Here is a 24993-nt window from a genome sequence, read left to right on the forward strand (position 1 = left end):
TCCTTGAACCTTCGCCATTCACTATCCCGAATACCGGTATTTTATCCTCTCCTAATGTAATAAACGCCGGCCATACATACCACTGAAGGAAGTGGACTGTTGGGTGGGCGCATATTCGTGTCGCTACCTGCATAAAGGAAAGGTGTGAAGTACAACTCTGATGTCTCACTGCTGCCGCTTGCCAGGCTAGTGACAGAGTAGTGTTGGACTCCGCATCAGTGAACATGGCACAGCACTGTGTCAACTCATGGCGGCCACATCTTCGTGGTGAAGTGCGAGGTACCTGGTCCTTGATCTGCTGGCCTGCCATGCATGTGGTGTGTTTTCTCCTTACTCTCTTGTGTTGCCACACAATCACTGCCAATGCAATGCTGTCGTCAGTTGGCAAATCGATCGACAACTCTTTGTCCATGACAGGTAAGATATAAGGTCACAGTAGATTACAGAAAATTTTGTCAGCGACCGTGCTAGCGGCAGTGAAACCCGTGTTTGTCACCCACTGAGCTCCTACTACTACTAGTACTACTAGTACTTCCTAGCACTTAGCAGGGCAGCCAAGTTAGTTGTAGATCTACGACCCCTGCTTCCTACTCCTAGCGACGGTTCATGCATGTAGTCTTTTTGTAGACCTACATCACATCACATGTAGCAAGTCTCTTGCAAGCTTCTTGCCCGCCAAACGTTGTTATCATGGTTCTGCAGTGTGGTGTTCGTTTTATTTCACAATAATTATTATTGCCAAATTAACGCCCAGAGATTCTCAATAGCATGGAAGCGAATGGAGGTGGCATGGGCCGCCTAGGGGGAATCAAAGCAGTCTGCACTATAAAAACGATAAAGATGAACTTAGATTTAGAGTGCCGCAAAATTTACCGGGGCCCCGGCGTATGGCTCAACTGAGCCAACACTAGTTTCACTACGCATAGTCTTCGGAATGCTAATTCAAAATGGTCTTGGTCCGAGGAAGCTTGGAGACGCTCCCTGGCCTCCGCCCCATGCTTCCCAATCGAGTCCACGCACTCCCCCGAAATTAGATCATCGGAGTGCACCCAACTAGAAAGGGATTTGTGCTAGGGCTCAAACGGTTAGTCCGATTAACCGGTTGCAGACCGGTTACGAAGAATTAACGGTTAAAGGGGAAGTTAAGGCAAAAATCAAAATTTCACCAGTTGTAGTCTTCGGGGTGCTGAGTCGAATGGTCTTGGTCCGAGAAAGCTGAGACGCTCCCTTCCTACTTGAATCCCAATCGAACTCGCGCACTTCCACCGAAACTGGGTGACTGCGCCCTACTAGATGGGGATTTGTATGCAAAATGTCACTAAAAGCGCCATTTCGTTCTTATAAAAGCACGGATGACCGCGATTGGCCCATATGTTGTAGTCTTTTGGACGCTGAGTCGACTGGTTTTGGTCCGAAAAGGCTACGATGCAGCGTTCCTCCTATATTTCCAATCGAACATGGTTGAAGAAGCGGTCACGTGCTCCTGGGTGCCAAAATCACCTGGTCACCACGCCAGCAGGCGACAACTTTCACACCAAGGTTCAACTCGAGTGACAGGACTGCACCCAAAAAAGGTCAAAACAGGCTGTAAGTTGTACCCTGCAGGCACGGTGACCAGGTGACTGGTGTACGCAGGAGCACGTGACCGCTTGTTCAACCATGTTCGATTGGGAATTAGGGGCGAACGCTGCATCGCAGCCTTTTCGGACCAAAACCAGTCGACTCAGCGACCAAAAGACTACAACATATGGGCCAATCGCGGTCATCCGTGCTTTTATAAGAACGAAATGGCGCTTTTAGTGACATTTTGCATACAAATCCCCATCTAGTAGGGCGCAGTCACCCAGTTTCGGTGGAAGTGCGCGAGTTCGATTGGGATTCAAGTAGGAAGGGAGCGTCTCAGCTTTCTCGGACCAAGACCATTCGACTCAGCACCCCGAAGACTACAACTGGTGAAATTTTGATTTTTGCCTTAACTTCCCCTTTAACCGATAAAGATAACGGTTACGCAGTAACTTTTCAGTCAATTTTTCAAGTATCAGGTCGTTGCAAAGTATGCACTTTCGCAGGCTGTCGCACACGTACGCAATTTCTAGGCTGTCAACTCGGTCATATCTGGTCTCTTCGTGTGAGAGTATGACTGAATGAGCATGCAAGAGAATATACATGTGTGCGTTGTACTGAATAGGGTACATTTTTTGAATAAGTATAGCCAAATATACGGTTAAAAAAGAGTCCGCAGGATTGCCGTGGCTTATAGGTTATAACCGTTAAACCGACCGTTAGCTTAGCAGTTAACCGTTGGGGGTAAAACCGTGACCGGTTGAGCCCTAATTTGTGCGGAAACCCGTCACTGGTTCTTATGGAAGCACGGTCGACGACGCTGAAACTCTCAGAACCTGTAGTCTGCTGGACCGGGCCGGATCGACTGGCCTTGATCCGAGGAGCCGCGGCTACGATACAGCAGTTGATAGTACTCCCCAGTCACAGTGATCATGTTCACAATCAGGGTGTACTCGCAAATGCATAGTGCACAGTAGTACTGGCACCGTTAGTGACTCTGGCCAGTCTGGGTGTACACATCACTGCAGCCTCCGGGACAGCGTTCGATTGGAAAAAGGGCCGGACGCTGTATTCCTGAGCCTACGGCGATGGACTGGAATCATGTGATCATGAAGATTTATGATCCTGTTGTTGTCTTATTTAAATTTGCAAAACCAAACAGACAAAAGTGTCCAGTTGCAAGGGAGCGCTCGAATGATGAGCGTCTGATCACTATGCAACAAAACATCTTGGGGCAAAATGAGACAGACTAGAAGGAGGGTTTGTACAACACTAGTAAGAGAGAGAGAGAGAGAGGGAGAGGGAGAGGGAGAGAGAGAGGGAGAGGGAGAGGGAGAGGGAGAGAGAGAGAAAGAGAGAGAGAGAGGCAGCGAGAAAGAGCGAGACTGAGAGACAGCACTCACGCCTGGGAACCGTTGGAAAAGGCTCTTATTCTAGCCCCTGTCTCTGCCACTCTCAGCGGCCACGGCAGACTCGGACTGGTGAAGAAAGAAAATATGTTCGCGCCAACTACAATGACAGGGGAGTTGAATTGATCATACATGCACGGACTGAAGCCTGGAGCGGCCATAAATGCATAATAATATTAATACCATCCGTCCGCAGATTGACTCGGTAAATCATCATTCAATGCCTGATTCATTACACCGTATAACTATTACAGTGCTGCCAAACCGTCCGATTTTTCGGACAGTGTCCGATTTTTGAAGGCTCTTCCGAAAACCGGTCCGAAAAGGGAAACGTCCGAAAAGCAGCCAAAATGTCGGAGATCATTACTTCCCTATGCAGAAGTCCAGAAGTTCAGCGCAACCAAGAGTCCATAACCCCCCAGAGTGTGCAACTCCAGGTTGGGGTCTGGCGCAACGAAATCCAAACATTGCGTCATCCGGTCCATAGTCAAGCATGGGCGGATGGGGCCATGTGCATATCTGGTACATCCGCTACTCACTACATGACGTATGAAGTTTGGATTTCGTTGCGGCTCTGATTTGTGCTGAGAAGGATCACGAGTTGCACACTCTGGGGGGTTATGGACTCTTGGCGCAACTGAAGGCACAAATCACTGTACATTTGCTTCTAAAAAGGCTAGCGCTTGGCTGTGGAAGTGCAAAGTAACATGCCTAGATCAGGCTGGATGGCATGTACACTGACAGTCTGTACAGAGTCAGTGTGCGACCACACTCATCATTACAAAATTCATGACAGCTCTGGGGTTACCATGGCAACGAAGCGAATTTTCATGGTGTTTTAGGCGATAACTGTGGGTTGCAGCACGGCTGGAAAAAATCCTTCCGCTTCCAAGCAGGACTTGAACCTGGTACCCTCTGTTTCTCAATCATGGTCTTAGACCATCCCACTATGCCTGCCTCGTGCCTGGCACGAGGGAAACATGGATGCAGTGAATGGGATTTCGGTCTTTGACCACTTTGTGGTGGGTCTGATCTACTCACCTCCCACCGCTTTTAGGGAGCTGCATCTGCGCCTTGATCCAAGAGGGTGGTGGCGTTCCTGCGGATGCGGAAAACTGGGCCTTTGGCCGAGTCTCATGCGAACCGTGATTTTTTTTTTTAGGCGATATTTTGAATTCTCTGTAAACAATTTATTTGCCGAGGAGAAAAATTCGCACCATGTGGCCAGCCTTAAAGAGGAAGTTAAGGCAAAAATTAAAATTTCACCAGTTGTAGTCTTCGGGGTGCTGAGTCGAATGGTCGTGGTCCGAGGAAGCTGAGACGCTCCCTTCCTACTTGAATCCCAATCGAACTCGCGCACTTCCACCGAAACTGGGTGACTGCGCCCTACTAGATGGGGATTTGTATGCAAAATGTCACTAAAAGCGCCATTTCGTTCTTATGAAAGCACGGATGACCGCGATTGGCCCATATGTTGTAGTCTTTTGGACGCTGAGTCGACTGGTTTTGGTCCGAAAAGGCTGCGATGCAGCGTTCCTCCTTTATTCCCAATCGAACATGGTTGAACGAGCGGTCACGTGCTCCTGCGTACGCCAGTCACCTGGTCACCGTGCTTGCAGGGTACAACTTACTAGCCTGTTTGACCTTTTTTGGGTGCAGTCCTGTCACTGGAGTTGAACCTTGGTGTGAAAGTTGTCGCCTGCTGGCGTGGTGACCAGGTGATTTGGGCACCCAGGAGCACGTGACCGCTTGTTCAACCATGTTCGATTGGGAATAAAGGAGGACCGCTGCATCGCAGCCTTTTCGGACCAAAACCAGTCGACTCAGCGGCCAAAAGACTACAACATATGGGCCAATCGCGGTCATCCGTGCTTTTATAAGAACGAAATGGCGCTTTTAGTGACATTTTGCATACAAATCCCCATCTAGTAGGGCGCAGTCACCCAGTTTCGGTGGAAGTGCGCGAGTTCGATTGGGATTCAAGTAGGAAGGGAGCGTCTCAGCTTTCTCGGACCAAGACCATTCGACTCAGCACCCCGAAGACTACAACTGGTGAACTTTTAATTTTTGCCTTAACTTCCCCTTTAAGGCCTTGGCGGTGAAGGGTGTCCGATTTTGGGCGAAAATTATTTGGCAGCTGCCAGCACTGCTATTACTACACTTGAACTGAACCCCGTCGACGCGTCCCGACTCAGTAGACTGGTGACTGACTGCACTGCACTGGGCCACTGCCGCTGGCACGCATTAGAGAGGTTCCGGGGTACGATTTTCCGTGCCAAAATCCGTGTGGGCGCTACGGATTTTTTCCAGGTGTGCTCCATACGATTTTTCGGCACGGAGAATCCGTGTGGACTGGCTTTCACACAAACCATGTTTCGTATGGAGATTTTGCGTCATCGGGTGCAGAAAGATTTTTCGCGTACAAATTTGGTACGAGAAACATGGATTTTCCGCGGGAAGTTTTGATTTCGGTACAAATTTTCAAAATAAAAAGGCATAGCGCGGGAATGTGACGTATTTGCGATCGTAACCTAGGCAATGACGGCAAACACATAAGTTCCGTACTCCGGAACATTTTACTGCTCGAAAACGACGTATAAAAAATCCGTAGCGCCTCTACGGATTTTGGCACGAAAAATCGTACTCCGGAACCAGGGAGTAGTACAGTACCATTATATTGTACTACTCCCTGTCCGGAACCTCCCTATTATGTTCGGTGTGGTGGTTTATGATGCATGAGCGATGGATTATGGTCTCTCGCAGGGAGTCGGTATTTTACGACTCCCTGGTCTCTCGCAATGACGCAATAACGAATTATTTTACACGTGAAATGCACAAAATTAAAAGTTCAAGTCGCGGGAAAAAGACGCTGGGCAAAAAAACCGAAAGCACATAAAAGTCATTGATTGACAATTTCCTTTGGATAATGGACAGAATATCGAATATGGACGATGAAAGAAAACGGATTTTAGCTGTGTGCTTGAGTGTCTCAGCTCAAATTCTAGCTGAGCTGGACTCTAGTAGTAGTGATGGTGAGGAAACGGAGGACGAAGACGTTTTAGTAGCTGCTGCCACAGCTGGTGTTGCTAAGCGTCGTAAAACTTGCGATGAGAGTGATTGTGTTCCAGTACCAAAGAAAGAAGAACCCAGTGGAACGAAAATTATTGAACTGTCCGATTCCACCTTTCGGGAATATTTCCGTGTATCTCGCACTACATTCGAAGGAATAGCTCAGCGTCTGCTGGTACTACCTGATTTTCAGGCCAGGTACCCACATGGGGGAAGGGTTGCTGTAGCAGGAGTGAAACAACTGCAAGTAGCTCTATGGACACTTGGCACGAGAGAAACCTTCAAGTTAGTAGCATCGCGCTTCAGTCTTTCACGATCCACTTGTCATTCTGTGCTGAAGCGGGTCGTGCGTTCCCTGGCAATTACTATTGCTGCGTCGGTTATCCACTGGCCGGCTGGAGAGAGGATCAAGGCCGTTGAAGAAGGATTTCGCCGCAGGTCCGAAGGCTTCCCCGGAATATTGGGAGCAGTGGATGTCTGTCATATCGCTATAAAGGCCCCAACTAGTGAGCCGTCACAATACATGAACAGTGAGTCGTACCACTCTGTCATTGTCCAAGGCGCCTGCGACCATGAGTACTTATTCACTGATATCGATGTTGGTCGCCCTGGCGGGACTCACAGTGCAAGCGTATTTGAGGCGTCAGAACTTGCAAAGCGCCTGCCCGATATGGTCAATGAGGACCAGTATCTTGTAGGTGATAACACGTATCCTCTGAGAGGTGATCTTATGGTACCCTACTTGGATCCTGAAGATCTTGGCCAGCAGCAGTACAATGGCTCGCTATTCATGGCACACCAGTGCATTGCGCATAGCTTTGCGCTCCTGAAATGCCGCTGGCGTCGCCTAAACTACGTCGATGGCTCGGACTTTGACTTGCTTGTCCAGTGCATAGCGGCATGCTGCGTCCTGCATAATCTCTGCCTGCAGTCCAACGATGGTGCCGAGGACATGATCGCAAGTGCGAGCAATGGCGTGACGTACCAGGGAATGCCACAGGATCCTGTCTATGAGCAGTCTGACCAGGCAGTAGTGTTGAAGCGAGACAACATACAGGTAGCCCTGGCTAGTCTGCCATGAAACGAAACAGCGAGTCCACGAAATGAGTTCCACTCCATATTAATAATCCCTGGACACAACTGCTACTGATTCTGTAATTGTACTGCACGTGTGGCATAAGTCGTTGTCTCGTCCGTTGCTGACCAGGAGTCGTTGTAACTGTTCAACAATACCAGTAGAAATATCAAGCTCACATAATATTCTACTTGCACGGGTAGGATACAGAACAGCATACATCGTCACACGTCCTTAGCTTAGCTTTTTTTCTCTTTTTTTCTCCTTGTATCCATGAGTACAATTATGAACTTAGCTGGTTAGTGGCAGTCGTATTTACATAGCTGCAATATAGGTCTGATCAAGTACGTCGAAGTACAAACAAAAGAAACAAAAAAGCAAGATCAACATACATGTGCCGTCGTGACAACAATGCAACCCGATGAATGACGTGAGGTTCTTTTTAATGGTTTACACTGGTGCTAATATGATACTGCTACACCTTTCTATTTTTATATTTACTACACAATACACACTTACAATGATCTAATGTGTTTTATGATGAGGTGTGTGGTGATTGAAAGTGTGAGATTACGGACGTGCGTGTACCCATGTACAGTCTGTTGTAAAAGAATCCTAGAAAACGAACAAGGAAAGGAATTATAAGGTGCCTACCAAAACACACATCAAGACGAAACTCAAATCTGTTACATGTATGCGATGGTTCGAATGTTCTTTACCTAAATGAACTAAAAAAACAAAGAAGTACACACGCACACCAAGTACATGTTCATCATCACACCCTGGTCCAGGGATGACAAGAAGGATGCCGGTGCAGGATGCTTCTGTCCAACGCAGCATAACCGTTTCCGAGTATTCGTCAGCCTTTCTACTCACACACTGTTCATAGCTTGTCGACAAGGCGGTCCATGATGCCCAGAAGCCGGTCTACTTTGTCCATTTTGTCCCGGTGACGCAATTGTGCATCTTTTCTGCTTTGTTCACGGCTACTCTCTATGGTTTTTCGCAAAGACTGCAGTGCTTCACTTTCATCACCAGTATCATTATCATTCGCCTTGGATCTTTTTTCTTTGGAGCCACCCCCTGCGGAGCTCTTTCTCTTGGTCGCTACGGGTGTAGGCAGCGCTTGCACATCATCATCATCATCACCACCACCAACATGGAAGTCCTCAAGTATTGTGCCACTATCATCCATTTGAGACACAGCCGCCGCTGCCTTAACCGGAGTTGATTTGAGAGTCGCAGAGATTTTGTTGGCGAGAATTTCGTCCAATTCAGTATGGAATGAGCATTCCCTTCTCGGATTTCCTTCCACGCTGTTGTGCTCCAGGGCACGTCTGTAGCCCGACACAAGAGTTTTCCATTTATTCTCAACTTGTGCCACGGTAGGGTGCACTACACCTGGTTTCGTATCAACAAGGTCTTTGTGGATGGCTAGCCAAAGTGCCTTTTTCTTGAATTGGGTATCCTCAAATCTATCAATTTGCTTGCGATAAGCGTTGATTAGAAGTCGGGTCCAATCGCCAGTCCAAACAAACTCTGACACCGAACTGATCAAGGTCACCGGTGCATCTGAAGCTGTCGGCAAGGCAGAAACAATGTCCATTGCGTTAGGAAGTCCAATAGAATGCGGCCTGGCGGATCGACTACACGCTCTGCATGGATGTCCACAGCCCAAAGCACTCAATCGCGTCTCCTCGTTTTTCGAAATTTCTCTTCCAGCTATGTTTTTTGTTGATCCTCTTTTTCGTGCGACGTCTCGATCTCATCTGCAATCTGCTTTCACAAAAACATGTTCAGTGCTCGCGCACACATAACATGCGCGTCATTATGCATAGTAACCATGGTAATGGCAGCATCATCTGCACAGCGCGGCGCGGGGCTTGTTTACTTGTTTACTACACTCTGAGACTGTGAGAGTGAGAGACTTCAGACAACCAGTTTAATTTTAGTTACCTAAGGCGGCTGTCAAGGGTCCTTGCAAGCTTGTGGCAAGTTGTGCCGTGGGAGGGTGGCAGAGGCGGACGGCTGTGTCGGTGGCTCGGTGCCCGATCCAGGTCGACCATGGTCGACTCCGGCAGCGAATCCGCCGCTTCAGTCCAGCCCCGAGAGTGTGGACTCTCCGAGAATCTCCGACTCTCAGTCATAATCAATCTCACATTATCTGGAACGTCGGGGGAGTTGTCGTCACTAGTCACTCGAGGATGGCCCCGGTCACGGCGGTGCTCTTGTAGAAGTAACTACCGGTATTTACTTGATTCTCCGGAACCTGCACTACAATGTAGTGTAGGCGATCGCGCACCTGCAGCGCGACCTGAACTTACGGTCGGTAATCTTCTTCCGCAACTGGTTGCCGATGTCGGCATTCAAGTAATAGTTGTGGACGTTTCAATTTTGATAATCCGGAAACAGGGAAAACTACAAGGACAGTGGCTGGTGCGTAGGGCTCGTGGCTGAAGTAACTATTACTTAGTTGCCAGTTTCGCCTCGTTCAAGGGAGAAGTAGTTTGAGCTACATCAGCACCATTTCCGACCACCTACACTGTACCATGTGTACGGTAGGACTACTTGGCGAGGAAAGTAGGTGACAACACATAAAGCTCCGTTGTTGCTAGCTGGAAAACTACACCTACACCTACTAAGCCTTTTCCAAGAGTGGGGAACGCTGGATTTTGATTGGCCCACACATTGTTTGAAGGTGAGAGCAACAACTATTATTTACTTTGGCCATCAACTAGGTCTGCTATAATTTCTAGTCAGTACCCACAGCACATCATTTTCCCAAATCTTGTGTGAACACCAGCCGCTCGAACCACTCTGAATCAGTATCAACAATTTACTAACTTTTGCTATCCATTACCCGCTTCTGGATATATTGCAACTGCCACATATCAAGTTTCAGGCACGGTGACCAGGTGACTGGTGTATGCACGAGCACATGACCGCTTACTCAACCATGTTCGGTTGGGAATCAGGGCCGAACGCTGCATTGCAACCTTCTCGGACCAAAACCAGCCGACTCCGCGTCCGAAAGACTACAACATATGGGCCAATCGCGTTCATCCGTGCCATCATATTTTATAAGAATGAAATGCCGCTTTTAGTGACACATCCCCATCTAATAGGGCGCAGTCACCCAGTTTCGGTGGAAGTGGTGAATTCGATTGGGAATAAAGGAGGAAGGGAGCGTTTCAGCTTCCTCGGACCAAGACCATTCGACTCAGCACCCCGAAGACTACAACAGGTGTAATGGAATAAACATGTGCTATCTACATCATCATCATACGGCGGCATGGAAATCAGCACAGTGAGAAGCACTGAGAAGCACTGAGAAGAGTAAGCTGCTGGTAACGGGAGCAAGCAAAGGTCTGTCCGCAAGCATAGCCATCGACGGGAAGAAGCTCGAGCAGGTTGACGAGTTTAAATATCTGAGTAGCACGATTACTGATGATCAGCGTTCAATCAAAGAAGTGAGGAGTCGGATCGCAGCAGCCTCGGCTGCTGTTGCACGACTAGTAACAATCTGGAGGGATAGAAACATCAGTATCGGCTCGAAATTATGTCTACTCAATGCTATTGTTTTATCCATATTCCTTTATGCTTGCCAGTCTTGGACCTTAACTGCTGAAATTGTGAAAAAGATCGAGGCTTTCGAAATGAGAAGCTATGGACGCCTTCTCAGGATTCCGTTCACTGATCACCGGACGAATGTGTCTGTTACTAAGAGAGGAAATAAAATTTAATAGTATTCACAAACAAGTCCCACTTATTGTTTCTGTTCGTAAAAGGAAATAATTTTTTTGGTCATATTGTTCGTTCCGGTCATTGACTGTTCTTCAGGGTTGTGTTGCTGGAGGTCGTGGCCGATGCAGGCCCAGAATGTCATGGCTTGATAATATTATTTCATGGACTGCACTTGATGTGCAGTCCCTGCTCGCTGCTGCACGCGATCGATTTTTATGGCGCTCGCTTGTTCATACTTGCTCTGTGACGCCCGACGGCCTTAGGGCTATGGGCTTGTGATGATGATGATTATCTACATCAAAGACCTCAAATTCTTGGTCGGCCAAAGGTATCCAGTATCCATATCAACGGTTACCATGGTTACATTGCCGGAGCTACGCTACTGGAGAACAAGTGCCTCGGCGTGGACCGACGCCAGAGCCCTCACCTTGATCTTGTTGGTCTGAACGTCACTGATAGCATCTGCACCCAGGTCCTTGGCCCAAGTTGTGTGAGGGTGGGGTGTGACTACATACTACTGAGTCACAGAACTGGTGACCTCACAAGATGAGGCCGCGATGATACTGTGCACCCATAGACGAAGGTTGGGGGAAAGCCCCAATACCACCATGCTGACACTGCAGGGGTTGTTGTTGTTGTTGTTTGGATTTATTTAGAGTGGAGTTCCAAAACAGGCCTAAACCTAATGACAATGGTCCCACTGATAATAAGAGAAAAGAAAAAAATATAAAAACATGCGGACAAAAAGAACAAAGAAGAAGATAAGTTAGATGTAGAAAAGAAAAGACATATGGAAACGAGTTTCCATAATCATGTCCTTTTTCTTTTCTACATTTATTATTGGCTCAATACCCGAGTTTCGAATAAGTTAGATGACTAATAATTATGAGCACGGCAGCAGGGAAAAGAAAGAAGAAAAAAACAGGAGAGACCGAGGATGTCATGCTTTCACCTTCTCGCCTCAACCTCCAATGCAGTGCCAGGCTACATGTACGTGTTTTAGTTTTTAGAACCAGGGAGCCCCTGGAGGAGGAGAGTTTTAGGGAGTCCCTGATAAGAACAGGATAATTTGCTCTGCATGTTCCATAGTCTTGGTCTTGCACACCGCTAGCTGATTGATGAAATCTTATCTCGGGATCATGTCAGTTCTTAGTAGGTATGAACCAGTGCAACGCATGATGAATGTAAATCCCCCCTGTTTGCCACAGAACTGTCACCGGAACATGATACCGAGTGGACAACAAGGCCAGCGGAAGCCGTGACAATAATTTCACCCTCCTCGCTGAAGGAAACCCATGATCTAGTTTGTGAAGCATGCTTGGGCGGAGGAGATTCCACGGGCAATTTGACAGACAGTGGCACGGTGATCGATTGGTCTGGAGGTGAATCGTCGACTGAATCCTGGACAGCTAAAACAACAACAACAACACAAATTGCCGGTGATATTTCCTGGTGTGGCGGTGGTGTCCTTGTCCAGAGTGCAGTGCAGGTTACGACGTCTGAACTGCTGGATAACCGTTACATGCACTGCTGGATTAGTGTCAGGCAACGTAACAGCACGGCCATGCAACTTAAGATCTTCCTGTTGAACCCGTCATTTGCCGGTAGGTTCCTAATTGGAACGTGGCTTTTGATATGCGGAAATTTCTGGTGCATCATTCAATCTTCCCATCAAATCTTCTGCAGAACAACAACTCACATTCATACGCGCCATGTGTACTCCACAGCAGGGGAAACACTCTACCGTTATAAACTAACAAGTAACAGCCTACATAATTTATACTAAGTGCATTCGGGGGGATACGAGTATGTAACTAAGTATGTATTGGTGAGTAAGTGTGGCAGGACATGAGCTGAACATGCTTTGTTGTTGCTTCTATTAAATGCTGTTGTTGCTTCTGCTTGCTGCTGCTGCTGTTGCGGCTGCTGTTGTTGCTGCTGTTGCTTTTGTTCAGACGCTCACAGTAGTGGTGCACACCGGAGGAACACTGTCAATCTGGAAACTGATCTGGAAGACATAGTACTACCGTGCTGGTCCGTTAGGAACAGGCCAGGGGGGTCAACCCTGAGCTGGTCAGCTAAAACACTGCATGAGCTCAACCGATGGGAACTCAACTATTCGCTTACAACCATCACAACTACCTTCCCGATGTTCAAAAGGGCAGATCCACTGATCGGCATTAGAAAAGAGCTGTCCGTGGATATACTTCGGGTCAACCTGTTTGGCCAGGGCCATAAGATTGCGACACCGTGTCCACCCCCGGGTGCCCGTGCGCCGCTGAAATTGACCTGTACGGTTCACACTGGTCACGCCGGAAGTCCTCGGGCCATGCGCATCAAATCAACAGTACTGTATTCAGGTAGACATCCTTGAGACATACATACAGTTGTGCAATACATTCTAGGTAACAAAGGCGGCGCCAAGTCACAGCCTGTGTGCATTATGATGATGTACCTGTGCTTGAACGGGTTTGTTAGTTTATACAAAAGAGAAAGACCAAGGAACTACAAGTTACACTATACTGTCCACTAACACCAGCAGTTACTAAACAATCAGCTCGTGCGATAACATTGCACGACACTGACCGACGGTACTGACGTTCTACAACTAACTGGCTAACAGCTCTAGCACATCTTGTCAGTGTCGTGCAATGTTATCGCATGAGCTGATTGTTTAGTAGCTGGTGGTGTTAGTGGACAGTATAGCGTAACTTGTAGTTCCTTGGTCTTTCTCTTTTGTATAAATTAAACCTTGGCTCTCCATCTGAGGTTTATTAGTGTTGCTCCAGAGGACCTTTCACATACTACAGTAAAACCTGGTGTAAGCGACCTCTGGGTTTAGCGACCACCTGCTCTTAACGACCGTCTTTCCATGCACCGGCAGTTCTACACAGCTACTGTGGGACCTGGTTCTAAAGACCGCCTGGTTCTAACGACCGCTTTTGCTTGCACCGTGGGGTGGTCGCTTAAACCAGGCTTTACTGCAGTTGCACGATGATTATGTTGTCCTTGATGCTGTTAATGCCTACTCTTACCTCTCATTGCCATCTCTTTGCAGGTCCTATCAGAACAGTGTTTCTCTGCCCGCAGCATGACATTGGTGCCATGGTCAACAGCAGAGACAGCCTTACACCTGTCAACTGTTACTCACCTGTAACCTACGGCCAGCACGCAGTGCAGTGGCTACACAACACTCACACATTTAATAGCAGTGCCTTATCTACTATGTGGACCGTCTCCACCCTGGATGGCAATGGTGTTGCCGGCACGATCCGTACAAGGGCAGAACTGTCCGTTCCGGCTATTGAAGATAGTGGGATAATATCATGCTCCATCAAAGATGCTAATGGTCAAACCTTCACATCGAATCCAACAGAGATTACTGTTGTCCGTAAGTAATAGTTATTCCCGTAGCTATGCAAAAGACGTTACTTCAGTAACGTCTGGCGCTAGCCAGGGTCCACACAGCTTTAATTCCGTGTTTGTTTGTTTGTTTGTGCCATCGGCATGCCTGGCGCTATCCCGTACCTGTCCCGTACCATACCATCAAAGACAGACAGCCAGACAGCCAGACATCAATACGGTGTTGTACGGTATAAGGATGCTGTATAGCATGTCGTACAACAGTACGATGAAATCGTGGGAGAAACCAGCGACTGCTTGGGAACGATGAACATTACAACAGTCTTATTGTGAGTGAGAGTCAGGTCAAGTTTCTGAAGATCAGTAGCGAGTGCTATCCCGAGCATCATGTTAGCATTACAAAGCATAGACAGGATGCGTATTATAGGAGACCCAAGGTGCTGAAGATCAGTAGTCATTGCTGATAACGTGCAGAAAAACTAAATCCGCAGCCTCTTTTGCCGTCGGACAGGATGCGTATTATAGGAGACTGTAAAGTGATGTAATGTGCTCCACAGGCAACCATGAATCCGGCCGTCAGCAACAGTTAAGCACAAGCACTCTATCAAGGCAAGGAAATTATTGTATTATTGTATTGTAGCGTATTATAGCGTATTGTATGGATTATAATTTTACCTCATTGGCTCAACAGGTCAATGTATTACTACGAAAAGGCCAGAAAATCCGATCATAAGGAGATCAAAAGGAAAAGAAGGAGCAAACCAAAAGTGGATGAAGTGGGAGAAAATAACATTCCCCAATAAATTCTGCAGTTACTTTTGCCAAACTCATATTCAAACTGATTGAAACGTTTTTGCAATACAATGATGTAGCCAATTAATGGAAAAACATTTCCATCAGTTCTAATAACATGCATGATGAGCTAGGCAAAAAAGCATAGCGTAGGGCCCTGAGCTTCCAAGCTCTCTCGTAGTTAGCCGAACAATGCAATGATCTACTGCGGCACACCTAAACCCTGGGTGCCGTGGTCCACTACATACCCATACCCACTGTACAATGAGCTAGGAGTATGTTAGCTCGATTTTCTCTCTCTCTCTCTCTCTCTCTCTCTCATTTTACATGTAGGATCAAAAAGTAATTAAAAGCTGAAGGGGTTGATGCTTGCTGAATTGACCTGAAGAGGTTTATATTAATTATGATACTGTTGCATGGACTCGGTGAATGTTTGGCGAAAAGGCTGATGCTCCAAAATGCGGCTGAAGCTCGAAGAGGTTGATTCTCACTGTTCAGTCTCGTGTTATTGTTTCCACCCTCAGGTAACCCCGGTGAGATTGCTCCCACTGTACTGCCATTGGACATAACATTCTCCTGTGAGCCTCCGCCGCTATCCGTGTCAGTGAATGCAACTGTACTGGAGTACACGGGACGTCCCGCAGAGTTCGTCCTCTTCAATGACGACAACATCACTGCACGGGTGTCCACGCCGGACCGGGAGCTAGTTCGGCATAATGACACGCTGCACTACCGGTACACGATGTGGCTGCACGTCCACGGAACTGCTGCCGGTGACTTGAAAAGTCTGAGAGTGGCTTTCAAGCTTTCTGGACAATGGAGTGAGCCTCAACTGATCTATTTGCCTCTGAAAGGTACTTGTACATACATGTACATGTAACTTGTATGTTGGTGAATGGTAATTTGTGTTTCTTGTTCTAGTATTAAATCATATTCATGCTTGACTATCACCTGACATAGGCACTTGGCACCTGCTCTAACTACACTGTCTCTGCACCACAGACACAGTATCAGAACACACCACTCTTTTGTTGCCAGTACAGTAAAGCCTCAGTATAAAACACCCGTAATAATGTGTCTACTACAGTCAGACCTCGCTTAACCGCACGCATCCGTTTCCCACAAAATATCCGGATAGGCGAGGGAACCGGATAATAGAACACACAAACGGTATGTATGCATGACATCATTATGCTGTAAATCGGTAACCAACGATTTTCTTCCAGATGGCGAGGGATCCGGATTAAAGAGGACCGGATAAGCGAGGTCTGACTGTATCAGAAGGACAGAAACACATGTATAGCACTTTCTGCGAGGACCTTAGAGATTATGGTATTATAGCAGTCATTAGATCTTGGATATACATGTACAGTGCATGTATTTCGGTTGTAAAGGACAGATGTGTGCATCTCTTGGATGGAGAGAGAGGGAGAGAGAGGAGGGGGGGGGGGAGTAAGGTATACTGATAATAAAGGTTACTGCACTCCTATTGACATGCCATGTGAGACTGGTGAATGGGCAAGTCGGCTGCTTTTGTAAGGAGGCTCATTTGCCATTCATATTATTAATTTTATGGTTATTATTCTGGTAGAGGCAGATAGCATCAACTCATGTGACCCAGTGTCACCATGGCCTGACGATACTGAGACTAATGGGAATGATAATGGGAATGATACAGCTGGCACACTCCTCTCTGATGGTAAGCATCAATTTTTGGGATAAAAAAACATGTTTTTCCTCACACCTTTAAACCATGTATGTTTTGTTTACTTCGCCTTGAAGTGCAGTTTATGTGTATTTTTGGCATGTCACACACGTACATACGCCTCTCACACAGCAATGAAACAAGTAAGTCCTTCTTTGCCATTACACGTACATGCACGTACATAATAATTATATCTGAATAAATGTTCTACAGTGATGGCAAGTGAAATGCAGCCTCTTGAATACAGCAATGCGATGGCGCTACATGTCCCAACACCACGGACACTGGGTTGTGCAGTGAACGCAGCTCAGCTATTCTGTGTTCATGAGGTCTGATTTCACTTGCCAATACTGCAGTTGGATTTTACTCAACCCTCCCTAATGCAGCCCTCCCTAATCCGGTCCTTCCCAATCTGGCCCGTCCTAATCTGATCACCTCCGCTACCGGGCACCTTTCTTGGACCAGTGAGTAGTACGGGATATAGTCCTAACAAGCCCAGATAAGAGAGAGAGAGTGGGTTGAGTGTAACATGACATGTATGTTGATGTCCACAGCATAGAGAGTGTCCCACCAGGGGGGGGGGGGGGGGCATATTCTACTATATGCACGCATGCGAAGGTGGCCGTCACATCAGTGCTCACTGCTCAATCATTCTTTTTGCAAGCTATTATCGGCATTTTCTTTCAGTAATGGTTTAACATGGCGGAATTTCGATTTTTCTCTTGCTGTGATATGCTGCCTTGATATGCTGTCTCGTTGTGTCATGTAGCAGCCACGCAGGGAAAGGACACGCATGTCTCAAGACCTGCTTCACCGTCCGTGACACCTTCTGAACTTCACAGCTCCTCAAGTCAAGTGCTGATTATCTTGATCTGCGTCCTCGGGGCCATCGGCTGCTTCATAGCGCTGGCTATGTATGCGGCATTCCAGAGGAGAAAGCAACAGAGCATCACTTCAAAAGGCGTGTTCCACAAGTCACACAGTGCAACTGACATATCATGTGTAGAAGAGCACACTAAGCCAGCGCCATTCCATCCAGTGGGAGCCAATGGCGATCTGGCAGCATTCCTGGATGCTGACTGGCACATACCCTCACAGCATCTGTCTTGCATAGAGCCACTGTCCTGCGGGGAGTTTGGCGAAGTTATGCTTGCACACTGTCAGTCGAGCACTGAACAGTGTCGGGCAACCACTATAGTTGCTCTGAAAAAGGCTAAAGGTAAGACTTCAATAGCCGCTTTTTGTTGTTGTTTTGTTTAACGAGATATGAGGTGGCAGGAGCCAGATGTTTGAAACACAAAATGTATCAACAGTTGGAAGGTCCTATGTTGGTGTCAGCAACTCTTTTCTTCTTGCTATTACTGCACTGGAATATTTCAGTCTGTTCAGTGGCATTTCGAATGACATGCCACTGAACAGACTGAAATATTCACATCATGCAGCTGGCCACACATAATCACCGACCCTTCCATGGCTCTCTCTCTCTCTCTCTCTCTCTCTCTCTCTCTCTCTCACACACACTCTCTCTCTCTCTCCCTCACCTGCTCTCTTTCTCTTTCACTCTCTCTCTCCTATTCCGAATCAGACACCAAGAACCCGACAAGCCAATCTGATCTTCTGCAAGAGACTGCCATATTGAAGCTGTGTGCTAAACAACAGCATCCGCACATAGTTGACTTCCTAGGCGTTTCCGTGCTCGATGGTAGGTGCTATCATCTTTAATGCAGGTAACACTCGATTTACAGTTTGGCAAATCATGCGCCGGAACAGCAATTGATTGCATATCGGAGCTTCGAGCTTCGATATAACAGTGTAGCAAAGAAAAAAGGTGCTCGCCGCTCCTCATACAATCCCCACTTCACATCACAATGCATCATTGCATGTACTTGTACTGTTATTCCTGAGTTGTAGCCGTGCCGCCATGGTTCTTGTCTTTGAGGATGTACATACCCGCTGTGTTTCACGAATGTGTTGGATCATATAATGCCTATGGCCCGGATAGTGATGTAAGTCATTGCTGTGACTCGTGTTTTGTTATGTACATACCCGGCGGCATCAGGTCAAGGCACTGTTGTACTGAAGTATGCACATCATGGCAGTCTTAAAGGGTTCCTGTTGCGCCGTAGGCAAAGGATGCAAGAAGAAGACAAGGCCAGCTGCACCACGAGTGGATCTTCCTGGGCTTTGGATGGCGAGTCCTATTTCTACTCCAGCAGCAGCAGCACACAAACGTTCCCTCCAACTCCTGTACTGGATGAGAAGCCAATCCCTGAAAACTGTCCATCACCAGGAGCCATTGACAAGTTTACATGGTAAGAGGGATGGATATGCACTGTAGAACCACTTTCTCCGAGTTTTGAATATGCGTTCAGGGTGTACAGACTACACTGCAGTCATCTATTAACATATCGTAGCACCCAGCACTTTGTTGTGTCCCATATGGTGCAGTGGTATGTGCAGTCAATTTTCCAATCGAGAGGTTGCGGGTTCGATTCCTGACGATTATGGTCACACACGTCTTTCTTCTCTTTCTCAGTATCCTCCTGACCTTTCTTTCATTCTCCTTGGTGGTTACCAACAACCAGTGCATGTCGGAGTATGTGGTATGATGTGTGTGCAGGGAAAAAGGACACCCCCCCCCCCCCCAAAAAGTAGGGATTCGCTGTCCAGAAAAAAATTAAGTAAAAGTGAGAAAAAAAACACTTCAAATAGTTGTGCGGTGTAGACCAGGCTGAATAGTGGTGGTCAGTTCTTCAGCCTTGCAAGCTGTTGAATCGTGCAATCTCAGCATAAATAGTAGACCTTATGCACGTTGTACACATGTACGAAGTTCTGTACTAGGACCGTAGGTGTGCACAGACCCGGTTGGGTGTTCATTGTGTGCTATGCATGCACATTTGACCGATTTCAGCCTCATAATTAATTACTGGCAAACAATCGCTTTTCCAGCTTTTCACTTTGGTTAGAACTAAAAACTAGTAGATCTGAGTCAGAAAAAGAGTTTTCGTATGAAATGCCGTCAGAGCCCATTTCTTAGTGGAAATAGCAGAAAACACAATAGGGTTCTGCACATTCAACACCCAACCGGGTCTACGGGATTCTGCGAGATTCTACAAGATTTCGTGCATCTGTACAACGTGCATAAGGCCTATTGCTATGGCTTCTGCTGTAGCATCACTATCATCGCCTCCAGCAATTGGTGTCAAAAAGTTGAAGGTGTGCGTGTGTGCGTCTGTGCGTGTGTGTGTGCGCTCGTGTATGCGTGTGTGTGTGTGTGTGTGTGTGTGTGTGTGCATGTGTGTGTGTGTGCATGCGTGCGTGTGCCTGTGCGTGTGTTCCACGCACTCTTTTCTTTCTTTTTCTCTCATCACATACGAAGTGATGATACTGGCAATATCAGCTTATCTTCGCCTCCTGAGCTTGAGCACACGAGCAGCATTATCAATGAGAGCAGCAGTGCCCACCTAAGAGAATATGATATTTACAGATACGCCTTGCAGATTGCCCAGGCAATGGAATACCTGGCATCACTTCAGGTACGGGCACTATGATTCCAGATTGCTGGTAGCTAGAGATCGAGTGTGGTGGGTCTGGTCTACTGACCTCCCACCCTCTCGGGAGCTGCATCCGAGTTAACTTTTTCTTGAGCTGTTCGTATTCTGTGGATTAGGAAAGGTCAATCTGAATGACTCTCTTGCGCCTGAGACTTGAACATTGTTATTATATTTTACCGAATTTTAATACTTGTTCATTCCCAGCTAGCATACCTATCATGAGAAACAAGAGAAAGGAAATCTAGGACGTAGTTTGGGACACGTACCTCGGTCTATATTCCGTTGCCGCAAGCTCTGTGACTGTGCCTAACTTTTACCTGATCAACTACTTTCTTGACTAGCTGTTACGGGTACTGGCACTGTTACGGGTACTGGCACTGTTACGGGTACTGGCACTGTTACGGGTACTGGCACTGTTACGGGTACTGGCACTGTTACGGGTACTGGCACTGTTACGGGTACTGGCACTGTTACGGGTACTGGCACTGTTACGGGTACTGGCACTGTTACGGGTACTGGCACTGTTACGGGTACTGGCACTGTTACGGGTACTGGCACTGTTACGGGTACTGGCACTGTTACGGGTACTGGCACTGTTACGGGTACTGGCACTGTTACGGGTAATGGCACTGTTACGGGTACTGGCACTGTTACGGGTACTGGCACTGTTACGGGTACTGGCACTGTTACGGGTACTGGCACTGTTACGGGTACTGGCACTGTTACGGGTACTGGCACTGTTACGGGTACTGGCACTGTTACGGGTACTGGCACTGTTACGGGTACTGGCACTGTTACGGGTACTGGCACTGTTACGGGTACTGGCACTGTTACGGGTACTGGCACTGTTACGGGTACTGGCACTGTTACGGGTACTGGCACTGTTACGGGTACTGGCACTGTTACGGGTACTGGCACTGTTACGGCTACTGGCACTGTTACGGCTACTGGCACTAGATTGGTTACTGGGTGCTGTGTACTGTGCAATCAGTTGTGCCAAGAGTGTAGCCAGAGCAAGTGCCTACAAACGGGTCGGGACATGAATTGTGAGGCTAGAAGAGATGCATCGTTCACTTGTACTATCCTACTCTTCTTTCAGTGTGTGCACCGAGATCTTGCCGCTCGCAACATACTCATTGACGAACAGTATCGCTTGAAAGTGGCCGACTTTGGTCTCGCTCGTCAGCTGTGCCGCCCTGGAAGTTGCTATGAGGTCGTGTACGGAGAACGAAGCATACCGGCCAAGTGGCATCCGCCGGAATCTCTTCTACAGCGTGTCTACTATCTGAAGAGTGACGTGTAAGTGCTCCTAACGTTACCAGTAGTACTGTTAAAAATCTAAAAATGGGTAATGCTGGCTGACAGCATGTATCTTCAATGTAAGGAATGCCAAATTGTGAGCTTTCAATGTCGCAGACTTAAGGCAATGTTATAATCCGACCTGCATTCAAACTCAATAGCAATCACATACCGGCGCAACCGGGTTTCAATTTTCTACTTTGAAGTAGAATATTATCACTAAGGTATCTTGTAAGCATTACCCGGTGTACCTGCTCAACAGTAGCTAGACAGTCAGGCGCGTGTAAGTTTACCTCACTGTCAAACCGCTCCAGATTCCTAAGCTATCTAACTGTTTGCAAGCCGGAACACATCAATGCTGTGCATACAGTTCAGCTGAGCACTAGCCTGTGCAGGCACGTACCAGCCCTTGAAGAAAAACCACCTAGCCGTCCAGAGATGAAGTAGGCAATGCAGCCCGGGCCTTAATATACTGTAAGACATGTTATTATAACGAGTCGCAAATTTAACGATTGTCCGAAATTCATAGGTTAACGAGAAGATAATGTTAACGATCTTGCAGTATTCTGCCATATCCACATACAGCATATATGAAGCAGTACGGCCTCAACGGATCTTATTATAACGAAGAAATGTCATCCGTTAAAACGTTAGATTTGCTTCCTCGTTATATATACATGTCTTACAGTACTAGGGGATTCAGACTCACGTGGAACTCTGAGGTCACGGGACAAGGTAAAAGTTCAGATCCTCGGTCAACATGTATCTGCAGGCTGTAGCCGAATGATGTTGGTACCTCTATGCACTCTTTTGCTCCTTCACTGGGATGAAAACAGTTGATACTGGAAGAAACATAGTCCAGGCATTATCTGACCAGCCAGACTGCCAGCTGCTGCTATGAGCCTGCAGTACAACTTGTATCACGCTCGATCGTTCTTTATTATGCTTTTGCAGATGGTCATTCGGTGTCTTGCTCTGGGAAATCTCTACTCTAGGTAGGTGTCACCTATTTCAAAGTAGCTACATGTTTATTGTTCTAGGCATGCGTCCATTACCTTCAAATAGACCAAGTGCCATGAGCCGAGGTGTTTTATTAATTTGTCTGTACCCAACAGGAATTACCGTATACATCCAGGGGTTTAGCGTTGACACGTACTAGTATAGTAGTAACCGAGTCACCTCCCATGGCCACCTGGTACAACTGTCGTTAGAGCCCTACAGCACCTCGGTGTCTCCGCTGGCAAGCTTTTCCTATCCTTGACATCCCTGAAAACTACAATGCACCTTTGAGCGTCCATTATTCCCATGAAGCCAACACTGTAGGTCAGCTGAGGATAGTAGACCTTTCCACAGCAGTGCTGATGCTCAGTATACAACGGGTAAACCTCTTGTCATTAAGTTGTGTAGTAACAAAAGGCCAACTTGACAGTGTAAAACGCTGAACTTGATTTGATGTTGATTGCTGTTGCCACTTGGATACATTAGGGGCTGTACCGTATCAAGGTGTACCATCATCGTCGCTAGGACATCACCTGGCTCTTGGACATCGCTTGCAGCGTCCACCCGTTTACTCACAGGACCTGTAAGCCAATCGTGGGACTGTGCGTGTGTGCCGTGTGTGTGTGTGTGTCATCACCCCTAATGTTCCGAACCTGCTCTCCCCCCCCCCCCCCCCCTTGGGGTTCGCATAGCCTGAGAATATGGCAGCGTGTCCAAGGTCCAAGGTGTGTGTGTGTGTGTGTGTGTGTCACTGCGATCAGTGCGACAGATGGTTCCGGAGCAAGGGTGGATTTGCCCGACACAAGTGCTCGCCAGCAACATCACCAGCAGAGGCATCTTCTGACACACTTGAGTCACCGGTTACAAACAATATGTCCTGCGAACGCTGCAGCTTCCACTGCGCCCGCTGCAACCGCTGTGTGCTATCGCGCCAAGGCATGAAACGTCACAAGTGCAGCCGTGGCTCGGCCAGAGCAACCAACACAGACCGTAGCTCCTTCTGCATCGTTTGCAATTGCGGTCGGCGTTTCAGTAGACCACAGGACCTATCCCGTCATCGCCCCTACTGTTCCGAACCTGCTCAACCCCCCATGGGGTCCGCATAGCCAGAATATGGCAGCGCGTCCAAGGTCCAAGGTCCAAGGTGTGTGTGTGTGTGTGTGTGTGTGTGTGTGTGTGTGTGTGTGTGTGCGTGTGTGTGTGTGTGTGTGTGAACAGGGACGTCGGACACGGTACAGTCACTACGGTATTGACCGTACCATTCTTTGCCCCAGATACCCCGTAAATCAATCAAGACTCACTGATCCCGTGCAATCAAATACATTCCCTGTTCCAGAGTCCGAGCTGCTGGCATAGCAGTGTCACTGGTAGGGAAGAGGCCAAAGCTGTTACGCGGCCATTTGAAAACAGGAGAGAAAAACAAACATCTTTGCACTGTCATGTACTGTACTATCCTGTAGGTACGAGATGATGTGCAAATGCTGGAGTATCGAGCACGCGAAGAGGCCATCATTCAAGCAGCTTGCATGCCATGCACAGTGCCAGCTCAATGATCAAAATCTCTTGGAGAGCGACGAATTTGTCAAGTACACCCCGATGGTCGAATGAGACGGTGTGTTGCAGTCATGCCACTGTCACGAATCGATCGTGCCCTAGACCACTGTGCTTAGCATCATACTCTGACTGGAATCCAAGCCGGAAGCGGGCAGTGTGCACGAGAAATGATTGCCCGTTTTTTTTAACTGGTTCTCTCAAGCTTTCTATGCATACCCGCACTGCACGCACACTTACCTTCCGGTACATACGTACATGTGGCCCATCATTGCCTGCTCTCACGCTTTACTAATTCTAAGTCACCGTACGTATGTTATCCTCTGCTGGCAGCTAGCCCCACAGATTGTTTTGATCATGCATTACATACTGGAAACACGGTTCAATCGTGAGGTAGGCCCAATCAGCCTGTGTTGGCAACCGTCTGTAAACATTCCCTCTTCTTTCAAGGCTTTGGCATGTCGATGATCAAACTGCCACAGCAAATACCTGTAGTAACAATTCTCACTGACATTAACTAATGCATCATGTGCACGTTGCCTTGTTCACATTCATAATCTTGACTGTGTCAGGCCAGTATTCTGTTTGCTTGTAGAGCAGCAGCTGCTACTATAGTATGGCGGTATGTACTGCACTTTGAGTTTTCATGATAAACACTAATGGCACATCATAAGTGGTATACACTACACCACGCCTATGAATATGATGCTGAAGATTCATCGCCTACGCTGACTTTTTAAATAGTACAAGTTTTAAGACCAACGCATATGGCCGATTGGTTTGCAGGCTTGCCTGCGAATCATGAGGTCCCGAGTTCGAGACCCGCGCTGGTAGCAGGGAGCGTGTAAAGACTTTTTACGTGAGTAAAGA

At 47.5% G+C, this 24993-nt stretch overlaps 1 protein-coding gene across 2 annotated transcripts; it reads left to right on the top strand.

Moving 5' to 3' along the window:
- Nucleotides 1-92: 92 nt before the first annotated feature.
- Nucleotides 93-24692, top strand: LOC135805834 (platelet-derived growth factor receptor beta-like). Of its 2 annotated transcripts, XM_065319947.1 has the most exons (14): nt 93-417; nt 12069-12464; nt 12816-13220; nt 13919-14251; nt 15540-15869; nt 16607-16714; nt 17490-17939; nt 18306-18422; nt 18780-19032; nt 20100-20256; nt 21374-21573; nt 22528-22568; nt 23059-23155; nt 24033-24692. In XM_065319947.1, exons 1-14 carry the CDS (start codon nt 225-227, stop codon nt 24178-24180), a joined length of 3228 nt encoding a protein of 1075 aa, XP_065176019.1. In that variant the 5' UTR covers nt 93-224; the 3' UTR covers nt 24181-24692. The 2 variants fall into 2 exon arrangements, with proteins under 2 accessions (XP_065176019.1, XP_065176020.1); XM_065319948.1 differs by lacking the exons at nt 93-417; nt 12069-12464 and adding an exon at nt 9121-9814.
- Nucleotides 24693-24993: the final 301 nt, after the last annotated feature.

The sequence above is a fragment of the Sycon ciliatum genome, chromosome 1 (genome assembly GCF_964019385.1).
Source record: "Sycon ciliatum chromosome 1, ocSycCili1.1, whole genome shotgun sequence".
NCBI lineage: Eukaryota > Metazoa > Porifera > Calcarea > Leucosolenida > Sycettidae > Sycon > Sycon ciliatum.